The 18,035-nt window shown below is 44.1% G+C and overlaps 5 protein-coding genes and 1 non-coding gene across 8 annotated transcripts; 3 read left to right on the top strand and 3 right to left on the bottom strand.

Moving 5' to 3' along the window:
* Positions 1-7: 7 nt before the first annotated feature.
* LOC108051656 (protein MCM10 homolog) lies at positions 8-2,937 on the bottom strand. Of its 2 annotated transcripts, XM_017133821.2 has the most exons (3): positions 1,641-2,937; positions 387-1,587; positions 8-330 (listed from the first exon to the last, which is right to left on the bottom strand). In XM_017133821.2, exons 1-2 carry the CDS (start codon positions 2,806-2,808, stop codon positions 419-421), a joined length of 2,337 nt encoding a protein of 778 aa, XP_016989310.1. In that variant the 5' UTR covers positions 2,809-2,937; the 3' UTR covers positions 8-330; positions 387-418. The 2 variants fall into 2 exon arrangements, with proteins under 2 accessions (XP_016989310.1, XP_016989309.1); XM_017133820.2 differs by having other exon boundaries at positions 8-1,587.
* A 325-nt stretch (positions 2,938-3,262) lies between these two features.
* LOC108051681 (GMP synthase [glutamine-hydrolyzing]) lies at positions 3,263-9,369 on the top strand. The gene is made up of 10 exons (XM_017133854.1): positions 3,263-3,630; positions 5,702-5,809; positions 5,894-6,198; positions 6,461-6,761; positions 6,827-6,923; positions 7,146-7,515; positions 7,569-7,761; positions 7,821-8,222; positions 8,290-8,481; positions 8,540-9,369. The coding sequence occupies exons 2-10, from the start codon at positions 5,720-5,722 to the stop codon at positions 8,639-8,641; spliced, it is 2,052 nt and encodes a 683-aa protein (XP_016989343.1). The 5' UTR covers positions 3,263-3,630; positions 5,702-5,719; the 3' UTR covers positions 8,642-9,369.
* LOC123037855 lies at positions 6,228-6,363 on the top strand. The gene has a single exon (XR_006417662.1).
* Positions 9,367-10,560, bottom strand: LOC108051683. Of its 2 annotated transcripts, none has more exons than XM_017133855.2 (2): positions 9,955-10,560; positions 9,367-9,609 (listed from the first exon to the last, which is right to left on the bottom strand). In XM_017133855.2, exons 1-2 carry the CDS (start codon positions 10,501-10,503, stop codon positions 9,367-9,369), a joined length of 792 nt encoding a protein of 263 aa, XP_016989344.1. In that variant the 5' UTR covers positions 10,504-10,560. The 2 variants fall into 2 exon arrangements, with proteins under 2 accessions (XP_016989344.1, XP_016989345.1); XM_017133856.2 differs by having other exon boundaries at positions 9,367-9,600.
* Positions 10,561-10,872: 312 nt separating this feature from the next.
* LOC108051646 (probable aconitate hydratase, mitochondrial) lies at positions 10,873-15,571 on the bottom strand. Its single transcript, XM_017133795.1, has 4 exons — positions 15,425-15,571; positions 12,070-13,707; positions 11,499-12,002; positions 10,873-11,439 (listed from the first exon to the last, which is right to left on the bottom strand). Exons 1-4 carry the CDS (start codon positions 15,455-15,457, stop codon positions 11,248-11,250), a joined length of 2,367 nt encoding a protein of 788 aa, XP_016989284.1. The 5' UTR covers positions 15,458-15,571; the 3' UTR covers positions 10,873-11,247.
* Positions 15,572-16,246: 675 nt separating this feature from the next.
* On the top strand, positions 16,247-18,013 carry LOC108051648 (5'-3' exonuclease PLD3). Its single transcript, XM_017133797.2, has 2 exons — positions 16,247-17,561; positions 17,626-18,013. Exons 1-2 carry the CDS (start codon positions 16,353-16,355, stop codon positions 17,893-17,895), a joined length of 1,479 nt encoding a protein of 492 aa, XP_016989286.1. The 5' UTR covers positions 16,247-16,352; the 3' UTR covers positions 17,896-18,013.
* Positions 18,014-18,035: the final 22 nt, after the last annotated feature.

Here is an 18,035-nt window from a genome sequence, read left to right as displayed (position 1 = left end):
TGTGGGATTTATTTAAAAAATTAATGCATTTATAATAACTTACTTTAAGATTGTACAATTTTGCTAGGATGAGCTAAGTGTGATTCATAATTTCTAAACATTGTTAAGCATTCCAATCATCAATCTTTTGATGTTCAGTCATAATCTTAGATTCATAAATTCATAAGATTAACATTCGTCAAAAATCAGCGAGTACACCTGGTACATAACCATAAAAAACCTGCACTGAACAATCTCACAGGCACTTTAGATCTTTAGGTATCGAAACCTTGTACTTATTTATCTACAACGAATCCCATTTTATAAGCCAAATAGCGATCAACCAGAGGACTGTAAATATTTGTATGTACTGCATTTGCTATTCTTAAAAATAAATTAAAACATACCAAATACAACAACGGCCGGAGATGACTTGTTTTTACTCTTCGTCGGGAACCAGCAGATTGAGATTGGCACTGCCGGCCAGGCTGCCCATGAAGGTTTCCTCATCTCCCCTAATGGACAGCGATTCCCTGCCAGTGAGGACCTTCTTCTCCCGTATCATAGCCGCCCTTTCCCATCGCGATCCCTTGCAATTCTTGCAGCTGTGCTTGGGCAATTTAAACACTGTGATCGTGCGATTCCCGCAGTCCTTGCACTGGAAAAATCGCTTCTCTGCATCGACCACTTTCAAAGGGTGTTTCTCCTCCTTGCAGCGATCGGAGGCGGAGAAGGCGGTGTATTTGCACACCAGACAGATGACCGCCTTGCAGGGCATCTTGTAGGTGCCCAGCATCTTCTCCTCCATGGCCTCCTTGCGTTCCAGCTTGTTGAAGTAATCCTCCTGCGCCTCGCGCTCTCGCATTTCTACGAGATTCGTGTGGGATGACGTGGCTGCCATAATCTTTTCGATTCGGGACTTGCGCATCAGCTCGCGATCATCTTCCTCAATTTTCTGGCGCTTGGCGCTGCTGGAGAATTTGTCGTTGAGCTCATCGATGGCTCTTCTCTTGCCAGTTTCACTGCCCCTTGTGGAATTGGGATTGATCTTCTCCAGCGGTTTCTTCTTTAGCAACGCGGCTGCTCTCAGCTTGGCACTCTGCGCCTGACGAGCTCCCACATTGACCTCAAATGAAAAGTTTTCGCTACCCGATAGTTTGGGTGTCAAGCTGGCATCGAAGGAGAAGCCCCGATTCTTGAACTTGTCCGGCACTGGTGTAGTGGGAAAGCTGGGAGTGGGAGTGGTTGCCGAGGGTTCATTTTTATTGTCACTGCCCAAAACATTACCCTTTGCCGCCTCTTCCTTTTTAAATCGCTCATTTTCCGCCTTGAGCTGACGCAATCGCTCCAAGTCCTGGCACCTCTGTTTTCTAGACGCCTCCACACCACCAGCCAAACGGGAAACCGGACCACCTCGCTCTGCATACGGAACTTTAGGAGGTTCGCTTGTCTTGGGCTTGGAGGCATGGTCAGCGGTATGAGCGAAAGGCGAAACATCATAGCCAGCCAGCATGCTCAGGCGATCGCGCTCTTTAGAGATGAGCTTGGCACTTTTTTTGGCCGGAACTGCCGTAAAGGTTTGTCCGCCATAGAAGACCTCGTTTTTGCCTAAAAATTAAGATAATTAACAATGATAATTATATTCGTAGAAACCTACTTACCCAACACCTTGTTTCTTAGCTCATTAAGGCCACGACCAGCGGTGGCAGACTGGAGCTCCGAACGCCTCGACATCTTGCCATACTCCTGCTTTACATGAAAGATGCAATAATCGCAGTCGGTGGTATTAACAACTGACGTGCACTTGTCCCCGTTTTTCTTGGTGGCCCGACAAGTGCCCAGATCCTTGGACTGACCCAGGATCATGACTTTTTGGGAGCTATCAATGGACAGACAGGCCACATCGGAGCTACCCGCTCTCCTCTCGAAAATAGTGGGATTCAAGACAGCCAGGCACAAGCCCTCCGTTGTTTTCCACAGGGACTTATGGGCTTCCTTGAAGAGGAAAAGTGAGATAGTCTTGACCTCGCCGCGCAGATCGGACAGCTTCCATGTGGAGTACGGATCTCCCTTCTTGGTGTTCTTCACGGGATTCTTGGAGACCAGGGCGCCGGCAATGACCCAATCTTTGGCCAGATCACCGCGTTCGATGTGGAAGGCTACGCCGGAGAAGGGCACCGCATTTCTGCCCGCCATGCGCTCCTGGAGCAGTGAGCTCGAGATCAGGGGATTGATCATGCGCAGTCCAAAGACAGGATCCGTGTAAACGGCGGAGACGGGAGCACCTGGCTGGGATGTGGCTGCCACGGCAGCTGCAGCTGGCGGAGGCCTTTGGAAAGTGCTACTCACCGCCGACTGGCGCTTGATGGGATTGTGCGGATTCTTGAGCGGCTGCGGCGTGGATGTGACCATTTGGGTTGTCTTCTTCAGCGCTTGGTCCACCTCCCTGGCCACCTTAGACTCGTGAGCACTCTCGCGCTGCTGCTTCAGGCTCTGGTTGATATCACTGCCATACTCGTTGTACTTCCGTTCTAGGAAATTCTTAACTTCTTCGTCGTCGGAAGAGTCCAGCTCCGGTTCTTTGCTGATCGCAATTTTGTCCTGCTTGGCGGGTTTCACGGTCTTCTCGAAGGTAAAGGCATTTGCGAAACTGCTGTCTTCTCGTAGTTTTGGTACTGCGTTGGCCAAAGTGGGCGTGCCTTTTGGTTTTTCCGATTTTGCAGATTCGGCATTATCGGTTTCCGGCTCACCCAGCAGTTTTTCCAGCGCCAGTATCTCCTCCTCGTCGTCGATGCTGATATCCAGCTGGGACTTATTTGCAGGGCTCATTTCATATGGTTTGTCTTCGAATTTTCACGTGTTTTCTTAGATTTTCCACAGAGTTTTCCAAATGAGCGCAAAAACAAATTACTTTTGGCGGGCTCAGTATGGCCGCAGTTGTGAAGTTTTAAAAATGCTGTTGACCGTGTATCTTAACCAACACTGGCTGTCTAGAGCTGGCAGTATTCTTGTATATTTATACGATAGTATTTTATACCGTCTGTTGGCAAATACTAAAAAACTTATTTTGAAACGGAATTATATAAGTGTTAACAAATATATGTGAATAATAAGTTAAAATCAAAAAGTGTTTTAGATAGATATAATGTTATACATCAAACTACACAGCTTTTAAACAATTTATATTGTAGCCAACGGACTTATCGCATTGGTATTTTGCACTTCAAAAAATCCCTAGTTTAGCCACATTTAGTATTTTCTTTTAGCCGCAAACGCCGGATTTTATCGCTTCCAAGTTACGGTCATACGCTCGTCAATAAGTCATCTTTCGGCTTTAATTCACGAAAAAATTGCAGAAAAAGCGAAAGAAAAGTGCCTAGAAACGACCAATCGAACGCAGCCGAATTGCATCCGTGAAAATCGTAGTAGAAACTTTGCCAGCGGTGCTGAGGAAACCGTGGAGACGCGGAAAAGCAGCAGTAGCAGCAGCCAAAAGAAAGAAAGAGAGAGGAGACCGCTAATAACGGATCGCGAACTAGTGTTTAAGCATTAAGTTTTCCGCTGCTTGCCACGGTTTTCCACGGCCTTGCCCACGGACATTCCGCCCCGCCCCCCTGGATAAACCGCCTGCCAAGTGACAACGACGAGCAGGTGAGGTTAAAGACTAAAGATGCCCGATCCCCGAAGAAATCGCCATGCGGCACAGCTCCACCCACAAGTCACCACCCCTTGCATTTGCAATTTGCTTCAACTTTAACCGCATTTGCCATTTTTTGCCCATTGCGATTTATTTTGCAAACATTTCTCGTGGCCATTTTGTGGTTATAAGCGCCGCTTGTAGGCGGCTCCACGTGTATTAGTGTGAGTGTGTGCGTGTGTACTAGGTGCATGTGTATTAAGTTACAAGCACGCGGCCCCCCACTTTTTGTTGTTGTTTCTATGTGATTTATGATAACCTTTAGCTTGTTGTTATCAAAAATATAAGAGAGAGCCAAAGAAGAACAAGGCTTACATCACAACCTTTGCATCTCGCATCAGTGACCTAATGCACTTTTAACCCCTGGAGTTGCTGCCGCAAAATGAAAAACACAAGAAAACTTGCAGAGTTGCCACTGCCATTTGTCTCCTGACTTTTTTGTTGTTTATTTTTATACCATTTTTCTTACGCATTTTCCTTTGCATCTATGTTTCTCTGTTTTCGTTCACCTGCCATTTCTCTTTCGCTCTCTAGCTCTTGCTTTCGCTCCCAGTCTCTCTTGCATTTTCGCCTGTCATCTGGCGGTCAGTAGCCGGCGCCCCTCCCCCTTATCCCCCATTACGTTCCATTTCCTCTTCACATCCTCATCCACTCGCATCCGAAATTGTATTTTCTATAATATACGAAAATCGTCGACAGGTTCGGCAATCCGAAATGTATATTCCCTTGCAGTTGGTAATAGCTAAATATATTTTGTTTTAATAATCTTAGCTGTTCGCTGTTTTTGACGGTTTTCCATTATGGTCATATAAAATTACAAAGATCTATGTGGCAAACAACCTATCTTATTTGTAAACGGCTTAGTATTTAAATTTTAAAAATAATTTTTGGTTGATACTTTGAGCTCAGGAAGTTCTTTTGTATTCTTAAATACTCTAAAATACAATAAAAATGTAGTCTTGAAACAAACTAAAAGAATCCTTTTCGAACCCGATTAAATGAAAATTTTACCAGAGCTAAGCAAATATATGTACATATAACCAAAAATACTATACAACTGGTAACTATAGTTTATAGTAGTCTAATATTATACAAAAACTTGACAGATCGTCTTAGCACAATAATTTGAGTTTTATGCTTTTATAATAACTAAAAATATACAAACAATTTTTCGTTTCTCCCAGACCAAATTCAATATATTTTAAAACTATAATAAATAAATAAATAAAGTTGTGGTTATAACATACCAAGCTATGCAAATTTGACAAATTCTTTTAATGGTATCCATTGGATATAATAGTATAATTTCGAATTCACCTTTACTATCGCTTTAAAACCTTAATAACCATAATATTAATAAATTTTATAAAGTCGTCCAATTTGGATAAACAGATAAAAATTACCAAGTTAAGAATAAACATCAGGTCCGTGCATATAAAAAGCCAATTGTAAAATTTAATTTACATTGCTTTCTGTTTAAATTATATATACACACTTATTTATTGATGATTGTAAACCACAAACAATCACATATTAGAATCTGGCCCAAAATTGATTACCCCCAGCAAGGGTATACAAATCAGAATCGCCACCCCGCACCTCAAATCATTTTTCGTAGGCGTCGCCTTTTTGGCCTTGTTTTTTCTTCGCTTTGAGTTTTCGCATTGGAGTTTTCCTTCCACATTGCACATTCCACCTTTCTGTGACGAAAAAATCTTTGCCAATGTTTGTTGTCTATCGTAGAGCGTCCTGGCCAGCTGCATGTTGAATGTTTCTGCGAGTGCTCCACAAGATATTGCCGGTATGTGAGCCCTCTCAACCTCCCTGAATCTCAATCCCCGCGAGTGCCCCAGACTAAACCCCATTCCCCACCTCCTAGCCAGCTTTTAGCCTTGTCTGTTTAGAGTCGATTGCAGCCACAACTGGAGCATAAATAAGCCGCAGAAACGACCCCACCAGCCAGTCGAGATTCGGTGTTTGTTTCGGCGATTGCTTGACTGACATTTAAATTTTTGATCTTTGCAGTGCTGCAACGATAAAGAAATGAACTCAAACATATTTCTGGGCACAGCGGAGAACGGCCTGCGGCACGATAAGATTGTTATACTCGATGCGGGAGCACAGTACGGCAAGGTGAGTTTATACCGAAACCCACTCGAAATAACATCTTATATAAATTGCGAATACGCCGTGCTAATCCTTACGTTTTGCCTTTAGGTTATTGACCGCAAGGTTCGCGAACTCCTCGTGGAGTCGGACATCCTGCCACTGGACACGCCGGCGGCCACGATACGCAACAATGGCTATCGGGGCATCATCATCTCCGGCGGACCCAACTCCGTTTACGCAGAGGATGCGCCCAGCTACGACCCCGATCTGTTTAAGCTGAAGATCCCGATGCTGGGCATATGCTACGGCATGCAGCTGATCAACAAAGAGTTCGGGGGCACAGTGCTGAAGAAGGATGTGCGGGAGGATGGCCAACAGAACATCGAGATCGAGACCTCGTGCCCGCTTTTCAGGTGAGACAGGAGTAGAGGAAAATTGAGATATGGCAGCAACAAGAAAGTGCTTAGGTTGATTGAATTTATTTAAGCGCTGATACAATGCTGCCAGAACAATTTAAAAGCCAAGAACAGTTCAGTTTAATGGAGTTTATAAACTGGTCTACACGTGTCCTTACATTCTGATACTCTAAATTATTCTTTCGAGTGGCTTTATTTACCACCGATTAACCAAATTTTCTTGTAATTTACTAAAACTTTAAATTTTCTGCTTCCACAGTCGCCTCAGTCGTACACAGTCTGTGCTTTTAACTCACGGCGACAGCGTAGAGCGGGTGGGCGAGAATCTGAAGGTCGGTGGCTGGTCCACAAACCGCATTGTGACGGCCATTTACAATGAGGTACTCCGCATCTACGGTGTCCAGTTCCATCCGGAGGTGGACCTAACCATCAACGGCAAACAGATCCTATCGAACTTCCTGTACGAGATCTGCGAACTGACGCCCAACTTTACAATGGGAAGCCGAAAGGAGGAATGCATACGCTACATCCGCGAAAAAGTGGGAACCAATAAAGTGTTGGTGAGTTTGAAAATATTAATGTCCAGTAAAGAGTTGCATATCTAATTGGAATCTATACTTTATAGCTGCTGGTCAGCGGTGGCGTGGATTCGAGTGTCTGTGCAGCTTTGCTTCGCCGGGCCCTGTATCCTAATCAGATAATTGCGGTGCATGTTGATAATGGTATGAAAGGCAGAAGATAAGGGTCGCGTACATACTTTCACAGCTATGCTAAGAATAGAACTTAATAATAAAATTAGTTTTTTTTTGTCTTTCATTTTAAGCTAACTTGGTAGTCAAATTAATATCTTTTGCTTATACCATTAAAATTAATATTTCAAGCTAAGAAGAAACATAAGTTAAAAATACCAAAATCAGAACTAATTTATTTGTTCTCTACTCTAGGTTTCATGCGCAAGAACGAAAGTGAGAATGTGGAGCGTTCACTGCGCGATATCGGCATCGATTTAATCGTCCGCAAAGAAGGCTACACGTTTCTTAAAGGCACCACGCAGGTCAAGCGGCCCGGCCAGTACTCCGTGGTGGAGACTCCCATGCTCTGCCAGACTTACAATCCGGAGGAGAAGCGCAAGATAATCGGTGATATATTTGTCAAAGTGACCAACGACGTGGTGGCCGAGCTGAAGCTGAAGCCCGAAGAGGTTATGCTGGCCCAGGGAACGCTCCGACCAGATCTGATCGAGTCAGCCTCGAATATGGTCAGCACGAATGCAGAAACAATCAAAACGCACCACAATGACACGGATCTGATCAGGTAATGTGAATATAATCTCTAATAAACGAATTTTTAATCAATTTTTATTATAGAGAACTTCGTAATGCGGGGCGTGTTGTTGAGCCACTATGTGACTTCCATAAGGATGAGGTGCGCGATCTGGGTAATGATCTGAATCTGCCGCCGGAGCTTGTGGAAAGGCAGCCCTTCCCTGGTCCTGGCCTGGCCATCCGCGTCCTCTGCGCCGAGGAGGCATACATGGAGAAGGATTACTATGAGACTCAGGCACGTTTGCAAAAAAACCTTTTTATTAACCTTTTAATAAATTGTTGAATTACTTACAGGTTATTGTCCGCGTAATCGTGGACTATAAGAACAAGCTGCAGAAGAACCACGCTCTGATCAACAGAGTAACGGGCGCAACCAGCGAGGCGGAGCAGAAGGACCTGCTGCGAATCTCCGCCAACTCGCAGATTCAGGCCACCTTGCTGCCCATCCGTTCTGTGGGCGTCCAGGGCGACAAACGGTCTTACAGCTACGTAGTGGGCCTGTCCACGAGTCAAGAGCCTAACTGGCAGGACCTTCTCTTCCTTGCCAAGATCATACCGCGAATCCTGCACAACGTGAACAGGGTATGCTACATCTTCGGAGATCCCGTGCAGTATCTAGTGACAGATATCACGCACACCACACTTAACACGGTGGTACTATCGCAGCTGAGGCAAGCGGATGCCATTGCCAATGAGGTAGAGTAATTTGTCTTGTGTTAAAGTGGAAAATGTAAATTTAAATCTCCGTGTATATCGTTCTCAGATCATAATGCAAGCTGGTTTGTACCGAAAAATCTCACAGATGCCTGTCGTTCTCATACCCGTGCACTTCGATCGTGATCCCATTAACCGCACTCCCTCCTGCAGAAGATCTGTGGTGTTGCGGCCATTCATAACGAATGACTTTATGACCGGTGTGCCGGCTGAGCCCGGCTCTGTGCATCTGCCAGTGCAAGTGAGTTCATCCGCGAATTGTCATCAAGTATGCTTGGTTAATATTTATTCGTTCGCAGGTCCTAAATCAAATTGTGCGTGACATTTCCAAGCTGGATGGAATCTCGAGAGTGCTGTACGACTTGACAGCCAAGCCGCCGGGCACCACCGAGTGGGAATGATGCGTTCAAACCAAAACTTTCAACAGCCATTTCATAGAAGTAGATGAGACAAACAATAATCAACCAACCAACAAGCGGCGGGCGCTCGATAGGAGGACAACGGCCGATCGGTCGGTCAATTGGCATAACGATCGAACGGCGGATGGATCGATCCTTACCTTCGAGGTCGCCGCCGCTGCTCCTGCCTTTTAGAGAGACACGTAAAACGAGCAATTGAAGAGGCAAAAATACAGAACTGGAACTGCCGTTTCGAAAATTGAAAACAATTCAGGTTCATAATATCGATGATGCATGTGTGTGTAATTAATGCGAAATTAAGCGAATCGAGATCTAACACAGACGGCAAACTATTTGCCGGTAATACTTATGTACATTTTCATGTTTTGTTCCTTTTGTGAAAAGGAATGTGCCCACAAACCACGTAACAAACAAAAACAATTAATTTACGCATTTTTAGTTATATACATAAAATATATATATTATATACATACAGATATTAAATAATTGCAACCCCAAGTTCTGAAAGTTGTATATTTGCATGAGAGGAAGTGTTTTCGTGGCTAAAGGCATAAACAAAAAGATTGTAAGAATACGAAACAAAAATATTGTAAGCTAAAATTATGAATTGTTATATAAAACGTCTATATTTAAAAAAATGGCAACACCAGAAAAAACAAAACGATTATGATACAAGAAATGTAATAAAACGAAAAATCGATTTAAAACTATGGTTTAATCTTTGTCTTTACATTGGTCATAAAATAGGGGTCTCCGCTGGTGATCTTCTTCATTTTTTGAAAGGCTTCTGGGGTCAGAACCAACTTGCTGCTATGGTGGTTTCTTAGCTTCTCAAGGGAAGCCATCTTTTCAGTGATGGGAGTGGGCGGTTTTGGGTTTTCTCGCACTTGTCGCAAGTTCCTCGAGGGAAGCTTTTCAAGAATAACTACCGAAGACTTTAACTGCATGGGCTTGTGGGCAAATAATAAATAATTAATTTGACGACAGACAATAAAAAGAATTAATATTTTGGACTTGTTTTAATTAATCTTTATATATTACTACTAACTTCGGTTCAAGACGTTTAATAAAGCCATTAAATTAGTCATAATACACAAAATTTATAGAAAAATAAAAAAAAATTGTATTTTGTACTAAATTTAATTGAAATTTTACTGACACCAGTTATTATTGAAAGTTATTATATATTGAAAGTATATTTCTCATAAAAAGGAACTTAATTAAATTATTAGTTTTTTTATTTTTTATAATCAAAATATTCATCTGTTGCATTTACATATTAACCTTAAACTTACATTCTCTTTTGGTAAACTTTTTCTTTCTCTGTCAAACATGTGATTAAGAAACTGAAGTTTATCCGTGTAGAATAGTTTGGGTTGTGCCGTTCCGCCCGAAAACTTTGCCTCCTGCTTTTGGATGCGCTCCAAGTCGACATTATAGCGGAGCCTGTGGATCATATGCTTCCAAAACTCAGGTGGTGAATCCATTTTCATTTCATTAGCGATTGCCTCCCAGACTTGCTCCTTGCGTTCAAAATTAAAGAAGTCCTTGTGACATTGACTCCACAAACACTTGTGATCCTCATATAGGGCGATTAACTTTAATTTTACTTTGGGGCTCTGCATGAGCTTCGGACTGGGCATGAAGGTGATTGGGGTCCTTCTCAACGAAGTCCCATCAGAGTAGGAGTAGTAGCCCGTGGTGGAGTCAAAAGACGTTTCACTCTTTTTTTCCCTCTCTAGTTTAGCGACCAGCAACGTTCGGCTTCTTCCCAAAGGAGTCCTATCGGAGTAGTAGTATTCCGTGGTGGAAGTTGACTCTTTAGCCCGTCCTTTGCGATTCATTGTAACTACTAGAAATTTGATTTACCAAAAATTTGAGTTTAATTCTTCAACACTGAAAAAAACATGACAAACTATTCAAATGAAACCAAATACAAGTGAAATAAATGCTTTTGTATTGTGGTTTAAATTAAAGCGTTTTTTTAATCTCCAAGTAGATTTAAATTTCCCAGATGTTTTTCTAAAGGCATTAAGATACTGTTATTATACTTTATTTTCCGCTACATAATAATATCAACTCACTGTTGGTTCTTACATCTTATAATTGATACAATTAAGTTAATAATGGGGGAAAATAAAGGAGACATGGGATTTATTGAGGGCTCTTATTGTCCGCTTTTCGGGTTTCTGTTTTATAAATAAAAGAATCGGTTTAATACGTATTACTTTGAGTTTTATTCGCACTTAATCATCTTCATCGTCGAGGCAATCTGCAGAGCATTTAGACAAATTCGAAAGGAAAAAAAATCTAAGGAAACATTCATAGCAAGAATTAAAAATAATGTGTATAATTATATATATATAAAACTCTTACAAATTCTCGCCATCGTTCGGTTACATAATTCACTTTTAAAACAGCACACTCGATATACTCGAAATAAAATTATAAACAATTTGAAAAAAATTGAATAACAATACCATTACTCGATTGCTTGCGTTGTGAGTCTGAGTGTGTTTTTGCCTACAAGGAGCAAGAGCTGGTTTTCTGGGTTCTGGACAGAGGGTCTTAAGTAGATCCAGGACCATTTACTGGGCGGCCAGCTCCTTCATGCGGTTGAGAGCGCTGCCAGCCTTGAACCAGCCGATTTGCAGGTCGTTCAGGGTGTGGTTCAGGGTGATCTTGTCGACCTTGTCGCCGTTCTTGACCTCGCATTCCACAGGCTTTCCAGGCGCCAGGGACTTCAGGTTCAGCAGGGAGATCTTGCTCGTGGGCTGGATCTGTTGGTGCACAAATTAAGAATTAATACTTTTATTTACATAAGTTAATCTATACAAACCTTATCGTAATCAGCGGGATTGGCGAAGGTGAGGGGCAGCAGACCTTGCTTCTTCAAGTTGGTCTCGTGGATACGGGCAAAAGACTTGACAATAATGGCGCGACCACCAAGGTGACGTGGCTCCAAAGCGGCATGCTCGCGGGAAGAGCCCTCGCCGTAGTTCTCATCGCCGACGGCCACCCACTTCACGCCGTTGGCCTTGTAGTCGCGGGCCACGTCGGGAACTCCACCCCAGGAGCCGCTGCGCTGGTTCTTGATGTTGTTCATCTCGTTGTTCTCGTAGTTGGTGGCGCCAATAAACATGTTGTTGGAGATGTTGTCCAAATGGCCACGGTACTTCAGCCAGGGTCCAGCAGCAGAGATATGATCGGTGGTGCACTTGCCCTTAACCTTGATCAGCACGGTCAGGTCAGTCAGATCATTGCCGTTCCACTTGTCGAAGGGCTCCAGCAGCTGCAGGCGAGTCGACTTGGGATCGACAGCCACCTTCACCTTATCGCCAGTCTGTGGATTAACCATATTGAGTTATTAAAAAAACTTTTTATCAGTTGTGGTGCTAGTGTAAACTCACAGGTGGGGGAGCGGTGTAGGTGTCCTGGCCGGGGTCGAAGCCCTTGGCTGGCAGCTCGTCGCCGAAGGGAGCCTTCAGCTTGAACTTCTTGCCATCGGAGCCGGTGAGCTCGTCGGTCAGCGGGTTGAAGTCCAAACGACCGGCGATGGACAGAGCCGTGACCAACTCGGGACTGGTGACGAAACAATGGGTGGCCGGGTTGGCGTCGTTCCTGCCGGTGAAGTTACGGTTGTACGAGGTGACAATCGTGTTCTTGTCGCCCTTCTTCACGTCCTGGCGGTCCCACTGTCCGATGCAGGGACCGCAGGCATTGGCCAGTACGGTGCCGCCGAACTTGTCGAACACCTCAGAGATGCCGTCGCGCTCGATGGTGGCACGGATCTGCTCCGATCCGGGGGTCACGTTGAAGGGGATCTTAGACTTCAAACCATGGCTCATGGCGTCTTTGGCAATGCTGGCGCAGCGACCCATGTCCTCGTAGGAGGAGTTGGTGCAGGAGCCAATGAGACCCACACGGATGTCCAGAGGGTAGCCGTTCTTCTTCGAGTTGGCGCCCAGCTTGCTGATGGGGTGTCCCAGATCGGGTGTGAAGGGTCCATTCACATGGGGCTCCAGGGTGTCCAGGTTGATTTCGATCAGCTCGTCATACTCGCAGTTCTTGTCAGGGGACAGAATCTTGCCCTGGTACTTCTGGGCCTCGGAGGCGATGCCACCGCGTCCAGTGGACTTCAGGTAATCAGCCATGCGCTGGTTGAAGGGGAACAGAGAGGTGGTAGCACCGATCTCAGCACCCATGTTGCAGATGGTGGCCATTCCTGTGCAGGAGATCGAGTCCACGCCCTTGCCGTGGTACTCAATGATGGCGCCGGTGCCTCCCTTGACGGTCAGGATATCGGCCACCTTTAGAATAACGTCCTTGGGCGAGGTCCAGCCGCTGATCTTGCCAGTCAAGTTCACGCCAATCACCTTAGGGCACTTCAGCTCCCAGGGAATGTCGGCCATCACGTCGACGGCATCGGCACCACCAACGCCAATACACAGGCCACCCAAACCGCCACCGTTGGGGGTGTGCGAATCAGTGCCGATCATCAGCAGGCCGGGGAAGGCGTAGTTCTCCAGGATGATCTGGTGGATAATGCCGCTGCCCGGTTTCCAGAAACCAAGTCCGTACTTAGCGCAGGTGCTGGCCAGGAAGTCGTACACCTCCTTGTTCAGATCCTTGGCGCGGGCCAAATCCTTGGGTCCACCGACCTGGGCCTCAATCAAATGATCACAGTGCACAGTGGAGGGCACAGCAACCTTCTTCAGTCCGGAGGAGATGAACTGCAGCAGCGCCATCTGGGCGGTGGCATCCTGCATGGCCACGCGATCGGGACGCAGGCGCAGATAGGATGTGCCCCGCTCGATGTCCTGGTTGGCCGGATCGTCCAGATGCGAGTATAGCACCTTCTCGGAGAGAGTCAGTGGTCGGTTGAGGCGACCACGCACCACCTCAAGGCGCTTGTTCAGCTTCTCGTACGGCAGGAAGACGTCCGAGTCGAACTTGGAAAGAGCCACCTTCGAGGCGGTGTAGCAGGAAGCGTGGAACTGGCGCACCACGGGGCCTTCGGGCACCACATGCTTGCCCAGTCGGCACACCTAAAACAGTGAGAAATAAAGGTATCACCATTAGTGATCATCATTTAAAGAATTAGTCTAATCAAATGTCAAATATATCTCGATATGTATTTCGCGACGTACATTTAAATGATTCTTACAGAAACATATCAAAAATAAAAAAATAAAAAATCAAAATACATATTATGTATTTATTTTTTTACAGAACAAAATATTAATATATTATATTATTATTAAATCACATACATGACAAAATTTTTTTGTGTGTAGTGTTGGATTAACAAATCAAGATCTACTAATTAGCACATCACATAATTTAGCAATCATGACGCGTACAGTAAAGATATTTGCCAATCTCGAGATTTGTTATCAGGGGAGATTTTATTGTGTTGTCACCGTACTCAGGCTGATTTGATTGATTCGTTGGTAGAGTAATAAACACTTGATTATCATGTCAGGAGGCCTCTCAACTTTAATTAAATGGGCACAGCTTTATCAGAAAATCTCAATTGGTGTCGAAAAATATATAAATACAATTGGGAAACTTTCGAGCATCAACAAAAATATTCCAATAAAATATGACTAATCTAAGTAAATATATGTACATATGGACATATGTACATATCTCAGCGTTATTATGTTATATATATTATTGACATAGCTTTTACTTTGTTAGCAAGAGTTATTTTAAGATCTCTAATCTACAGCAATTTAGTAATAAGCATTTTTTGGAAGGTGTCGCTTTATAAGGTTGTTTATTTTTGACCATCTAAAATTATTCCCCTTAACACACAGAAATTAAAAAGTAAAGCTTTTATTGAGAGCAGGAATTGATAAAGAATAAAACTTAAGGGAATTAATGAAAAGCGATAAAGTTTTGGGAGTATTTTAATCGGTATTTACGATATTTAAATAAAAAGAATTCATTTCGGGAAAAGCAGCTATAAATACAGTCTATTTTGTTTATGCAAAGATAATGTCAACGTTTAGCCTTTTAAATTGCTACAAATCGGCGAGATGCCCTGCAATTAGCAAAACCACGTGACCCACACAAACAAAACGAAACAATTGCACTGGCAATTACGTCAAATAGGTCATTAACTTGTTGCCGACTACAGTGAAACCTTTCTCCAATCTGTCGTGGAAGAACCCCCACTTGAAAGGCAATCCCCAATGCGCGTGATACCCCAGTTGAAGAGCAGAATTTATATTCAAGCAATATTAAGTCCAGCCACTATCAGAGTGTAAGTACACCTGTCACAGATAAGACGAACCTCCCCAAAGATATATTATATGCTATGGGGACTCCTAGTTAAATAACTGCATGAGAGGCGATTATGTAAAAGCCAAGTTGGTCGGACCCTCGCGAATTGCTGTTAATTGCTGGAAACTTTTACCGATTTCGCATAGAACACTGATCTATATATTCAACCACTTTTTGATGCAGATGGGGCGCTACAGAATCACAAACACTACGTTCTCGTCGTCGGTTACCTAACAACTTTGGATTTTGTTTTTAGGTTAGAAAGCGCTGTGCGAAAAATTCGCGATTTTTCGATGCTCACATCCTGCTGGATGTGCACAATATTTGACAACGATTTTTCGCCAGCTTTCGCGCAGTGTTTCCAGTAGCAATTATCGCAGCTTTGATTTTGGGTTTTTTTGTTGGCAGATTATATATGTATTTGCGTGGTTTTATCGGATCGGCTGGAGGCACAGGCTCCGGAATAGGACCTACCTGTGCCTGGGCGCTCATCAATCTCGCAGCCATTGTTCGCGTCCTAATTAAACGATACTCGAAACTCGATGGAACTTATTACAGCGGAACTTTTTAAGCCGTCAAAATTTTCAGCCCTCTCAGCCGGAAGATTTCAACACAGACTAACTTCTTTCGCACAGCGACCAGTGTTCGTGGGCGTCGCGATTAAGTAACGGGGATGCCCCTGCCGGCTAGTTTCCCGCCAGTTCTGGGTGCACTGTAAAAAACAGCGCAATTTTTAATCAAAGTGCAATGCTCAAGCAAACAAAACAATTTTTAATTAATTTTGAAATCAATAAAAACAAAACAAATTTCGTCAGTTCTATCGCTGCCAAGAACATTTTTTTTATTTTGTATGCTTACTAGGCGTCATATTAAAGCTTTTATTTTGGTATATATTTAAGCCTACCGTGAATTCGGCACGTTGTATTTAACAGGAAGATAAATAAAAAAGGTTTTCTCAATTGATATTATAAATCATTGATATTGTTATGATATTACAATAATGATTACTATTGATGTTATATTTTGGGTTTGTGATGTTTGGCTAGTTTTAAGTCTTAAAGTGCACTAAACTTTAATTCCCTGATTTTTGATTTGGTCATAATGATAATATTTTTTGCGTTGCTCACCAATTCTAAGCTTTAAGGCGTATTTAGTATTGATTCCCTAAGTTTTCTATCTTCATTTTAGTTAACATCCTGTTTTCCCTTTCATAGGTAGATTTTAGCTATTAGTTCTAATTTTTTAGCTATCAGTAATGATAACCACCGCATCGCTTTAGAACACTGTTTCGTTTGCTTGCGTGGGCGGGCGACCATTTCCCACAACTGTGCGAATAATAAATAAGTTCGGATAGGAAAATGTTTGGCAATGGCCAGTCAGCATTAGTCCTGACCCCGTCGCCATGTCCGAGCGTCGAGGAGCGCACGAGATACCCGGTGACTACCAACCAGTGCCAAGGACGCAGGACGAACCGACTCCAACGACCACATCCTGCTGCCGGCGTCCTAATTGTAATTTTCGGCTCCAGGATGAGCGTAAATTTTGCAGCTGCAGTCACGGCTACATCATACCCGTGTTTATACTCTTCGTCTTGGTTCTGATTGTTCTGCTGTTGCCTTGGGAGACCTTCCACCGAAATGCGAACGCAAACAGCCCCGTTCCCGTGGAGAATCCGTTGCCTTGCCAACTCGAACTGGTGGAGAGTCTGCCCCTGGGGTTGAACTATAGCCAAAAGGAAAGCCACCCCCTCAAGAGCACCTTTGAGTCCTGGCAGCTGCTGCTGGGCCGGGCAAGGACCTCCCTCGACATAGTCTCGCCGCACTGGACTCTGCGCGGGTTGGACATTAACGACAGTAGCACAGGGCCTGGAGATCACCTCTTTGACCGTCTACTCTCTAATGGAGATGCAGGCAGACCCAAAGTGCGTCTGCGGATTGTGGTGAATCGCAGCCAGGACAGCTTGTGGCATGCTGATGCCCGCATCCTGGCCAATTATGGAGCAGCCGATGTCGTGGGTATTAATTTCCTGCACTCCATACTCTGGCTGGTGGATGGAGAGCACTTCTATCTGGGCAGCGCTAGCATGGATTGGCGATCACTTACACAACGCAAAGAACTGGGTGTACTGGCCACAAATTGTCCGCCTCTGGCCCAAGATCTGGCAAAGATCTTCAAGGCCTATTGGTATCTGGGCAACAATGAAGTGCCGGAATACTGGCCATGGATATACCACACCCACATCAATCAGCGAAGACCACTATTGCTGAACATTAACAGAAACCACACGATGCGGGCTTACTTAGTTATATCGCCTCCTGGACTGGCAGCCACTGGCAGGAGCCACGAATTGGATGCTATAGTAGAAACCATCGATAAGGCAACCGAGTTTATAAGCCTCTCTCTGATGGATTACTCTCCCCAGCTAAGACGCAACAACAAGCTACAATACTGGCCTTTTATAGACAATGCCCTGCGTAGAGCTGCCTTGGAGCGAAGTGTGACTATTAGGTTGCTCATCTCATGGTGGAAGTACTCGGATCCCAGCGAAGATCACTTCTTGAGATCTCTGCAGGCACTCAACAAGATGCGAGAGGAAGTGGATATAGAAATTGTAAGGGCCACACAAAATATATATAAGATAATAGAAAGTTTAATACAGGTTAAACCTTTTTCAGCGTCGCTTTGTGGTGCCCACCACGGATGAACTGGAAAGGATTTCAGGCGGAAGAGTAAGCTGCAATTCTTACATGGTCACCGAAAGCGTAGCCTTCATAGGCACTTCCAGCTGGTCTGGGGAGCATTTCACTTATGCAGCCGGCATTGGATTAGTCCTCGAGGACATGGACTACAACAATAACAGCCTAAGAACCGACTTGATTTCCATTTTCCAGCGGGATTGGTTTGGTCCTTATGCGCTGCCGTTAAAACCTAATTTAAGAATTTGAATTGTCTTGCAAAAAGACCGGCATTTTTCAACACTGCCCAACAATCATCAGCTGTTCATGTCATAACAAACGTCAGACCTAACCTTAAATCTCTCAATGCTAAAATAAGTTTAAATTTCTTGCCATTCGAAAAATAATAA

The sequence above is a fragment of the Drosophila rhopaloa genome, unplaced genomic scaffold (assembly GCF_018152115.1).
Source record: "Drosophila rhopaloa isolate 14029-0021.01 unplaced genomic scaffold, ASM1815211v1 contig_2, whole genome shotgun sequence".
In the NCBI taxonomy this organism is placed as follows: Eukaryota; Metazoa; Arthropoda; class Insecta; order Diptera; family Drosophilidae; genus Drosophila; species Drosophila rhopaloa.
The sequence above is the reverse complement of the archived record's forward strand: the minus strand, read 5'-3'. Positions and strand labels throughout refer to the sequence as shown.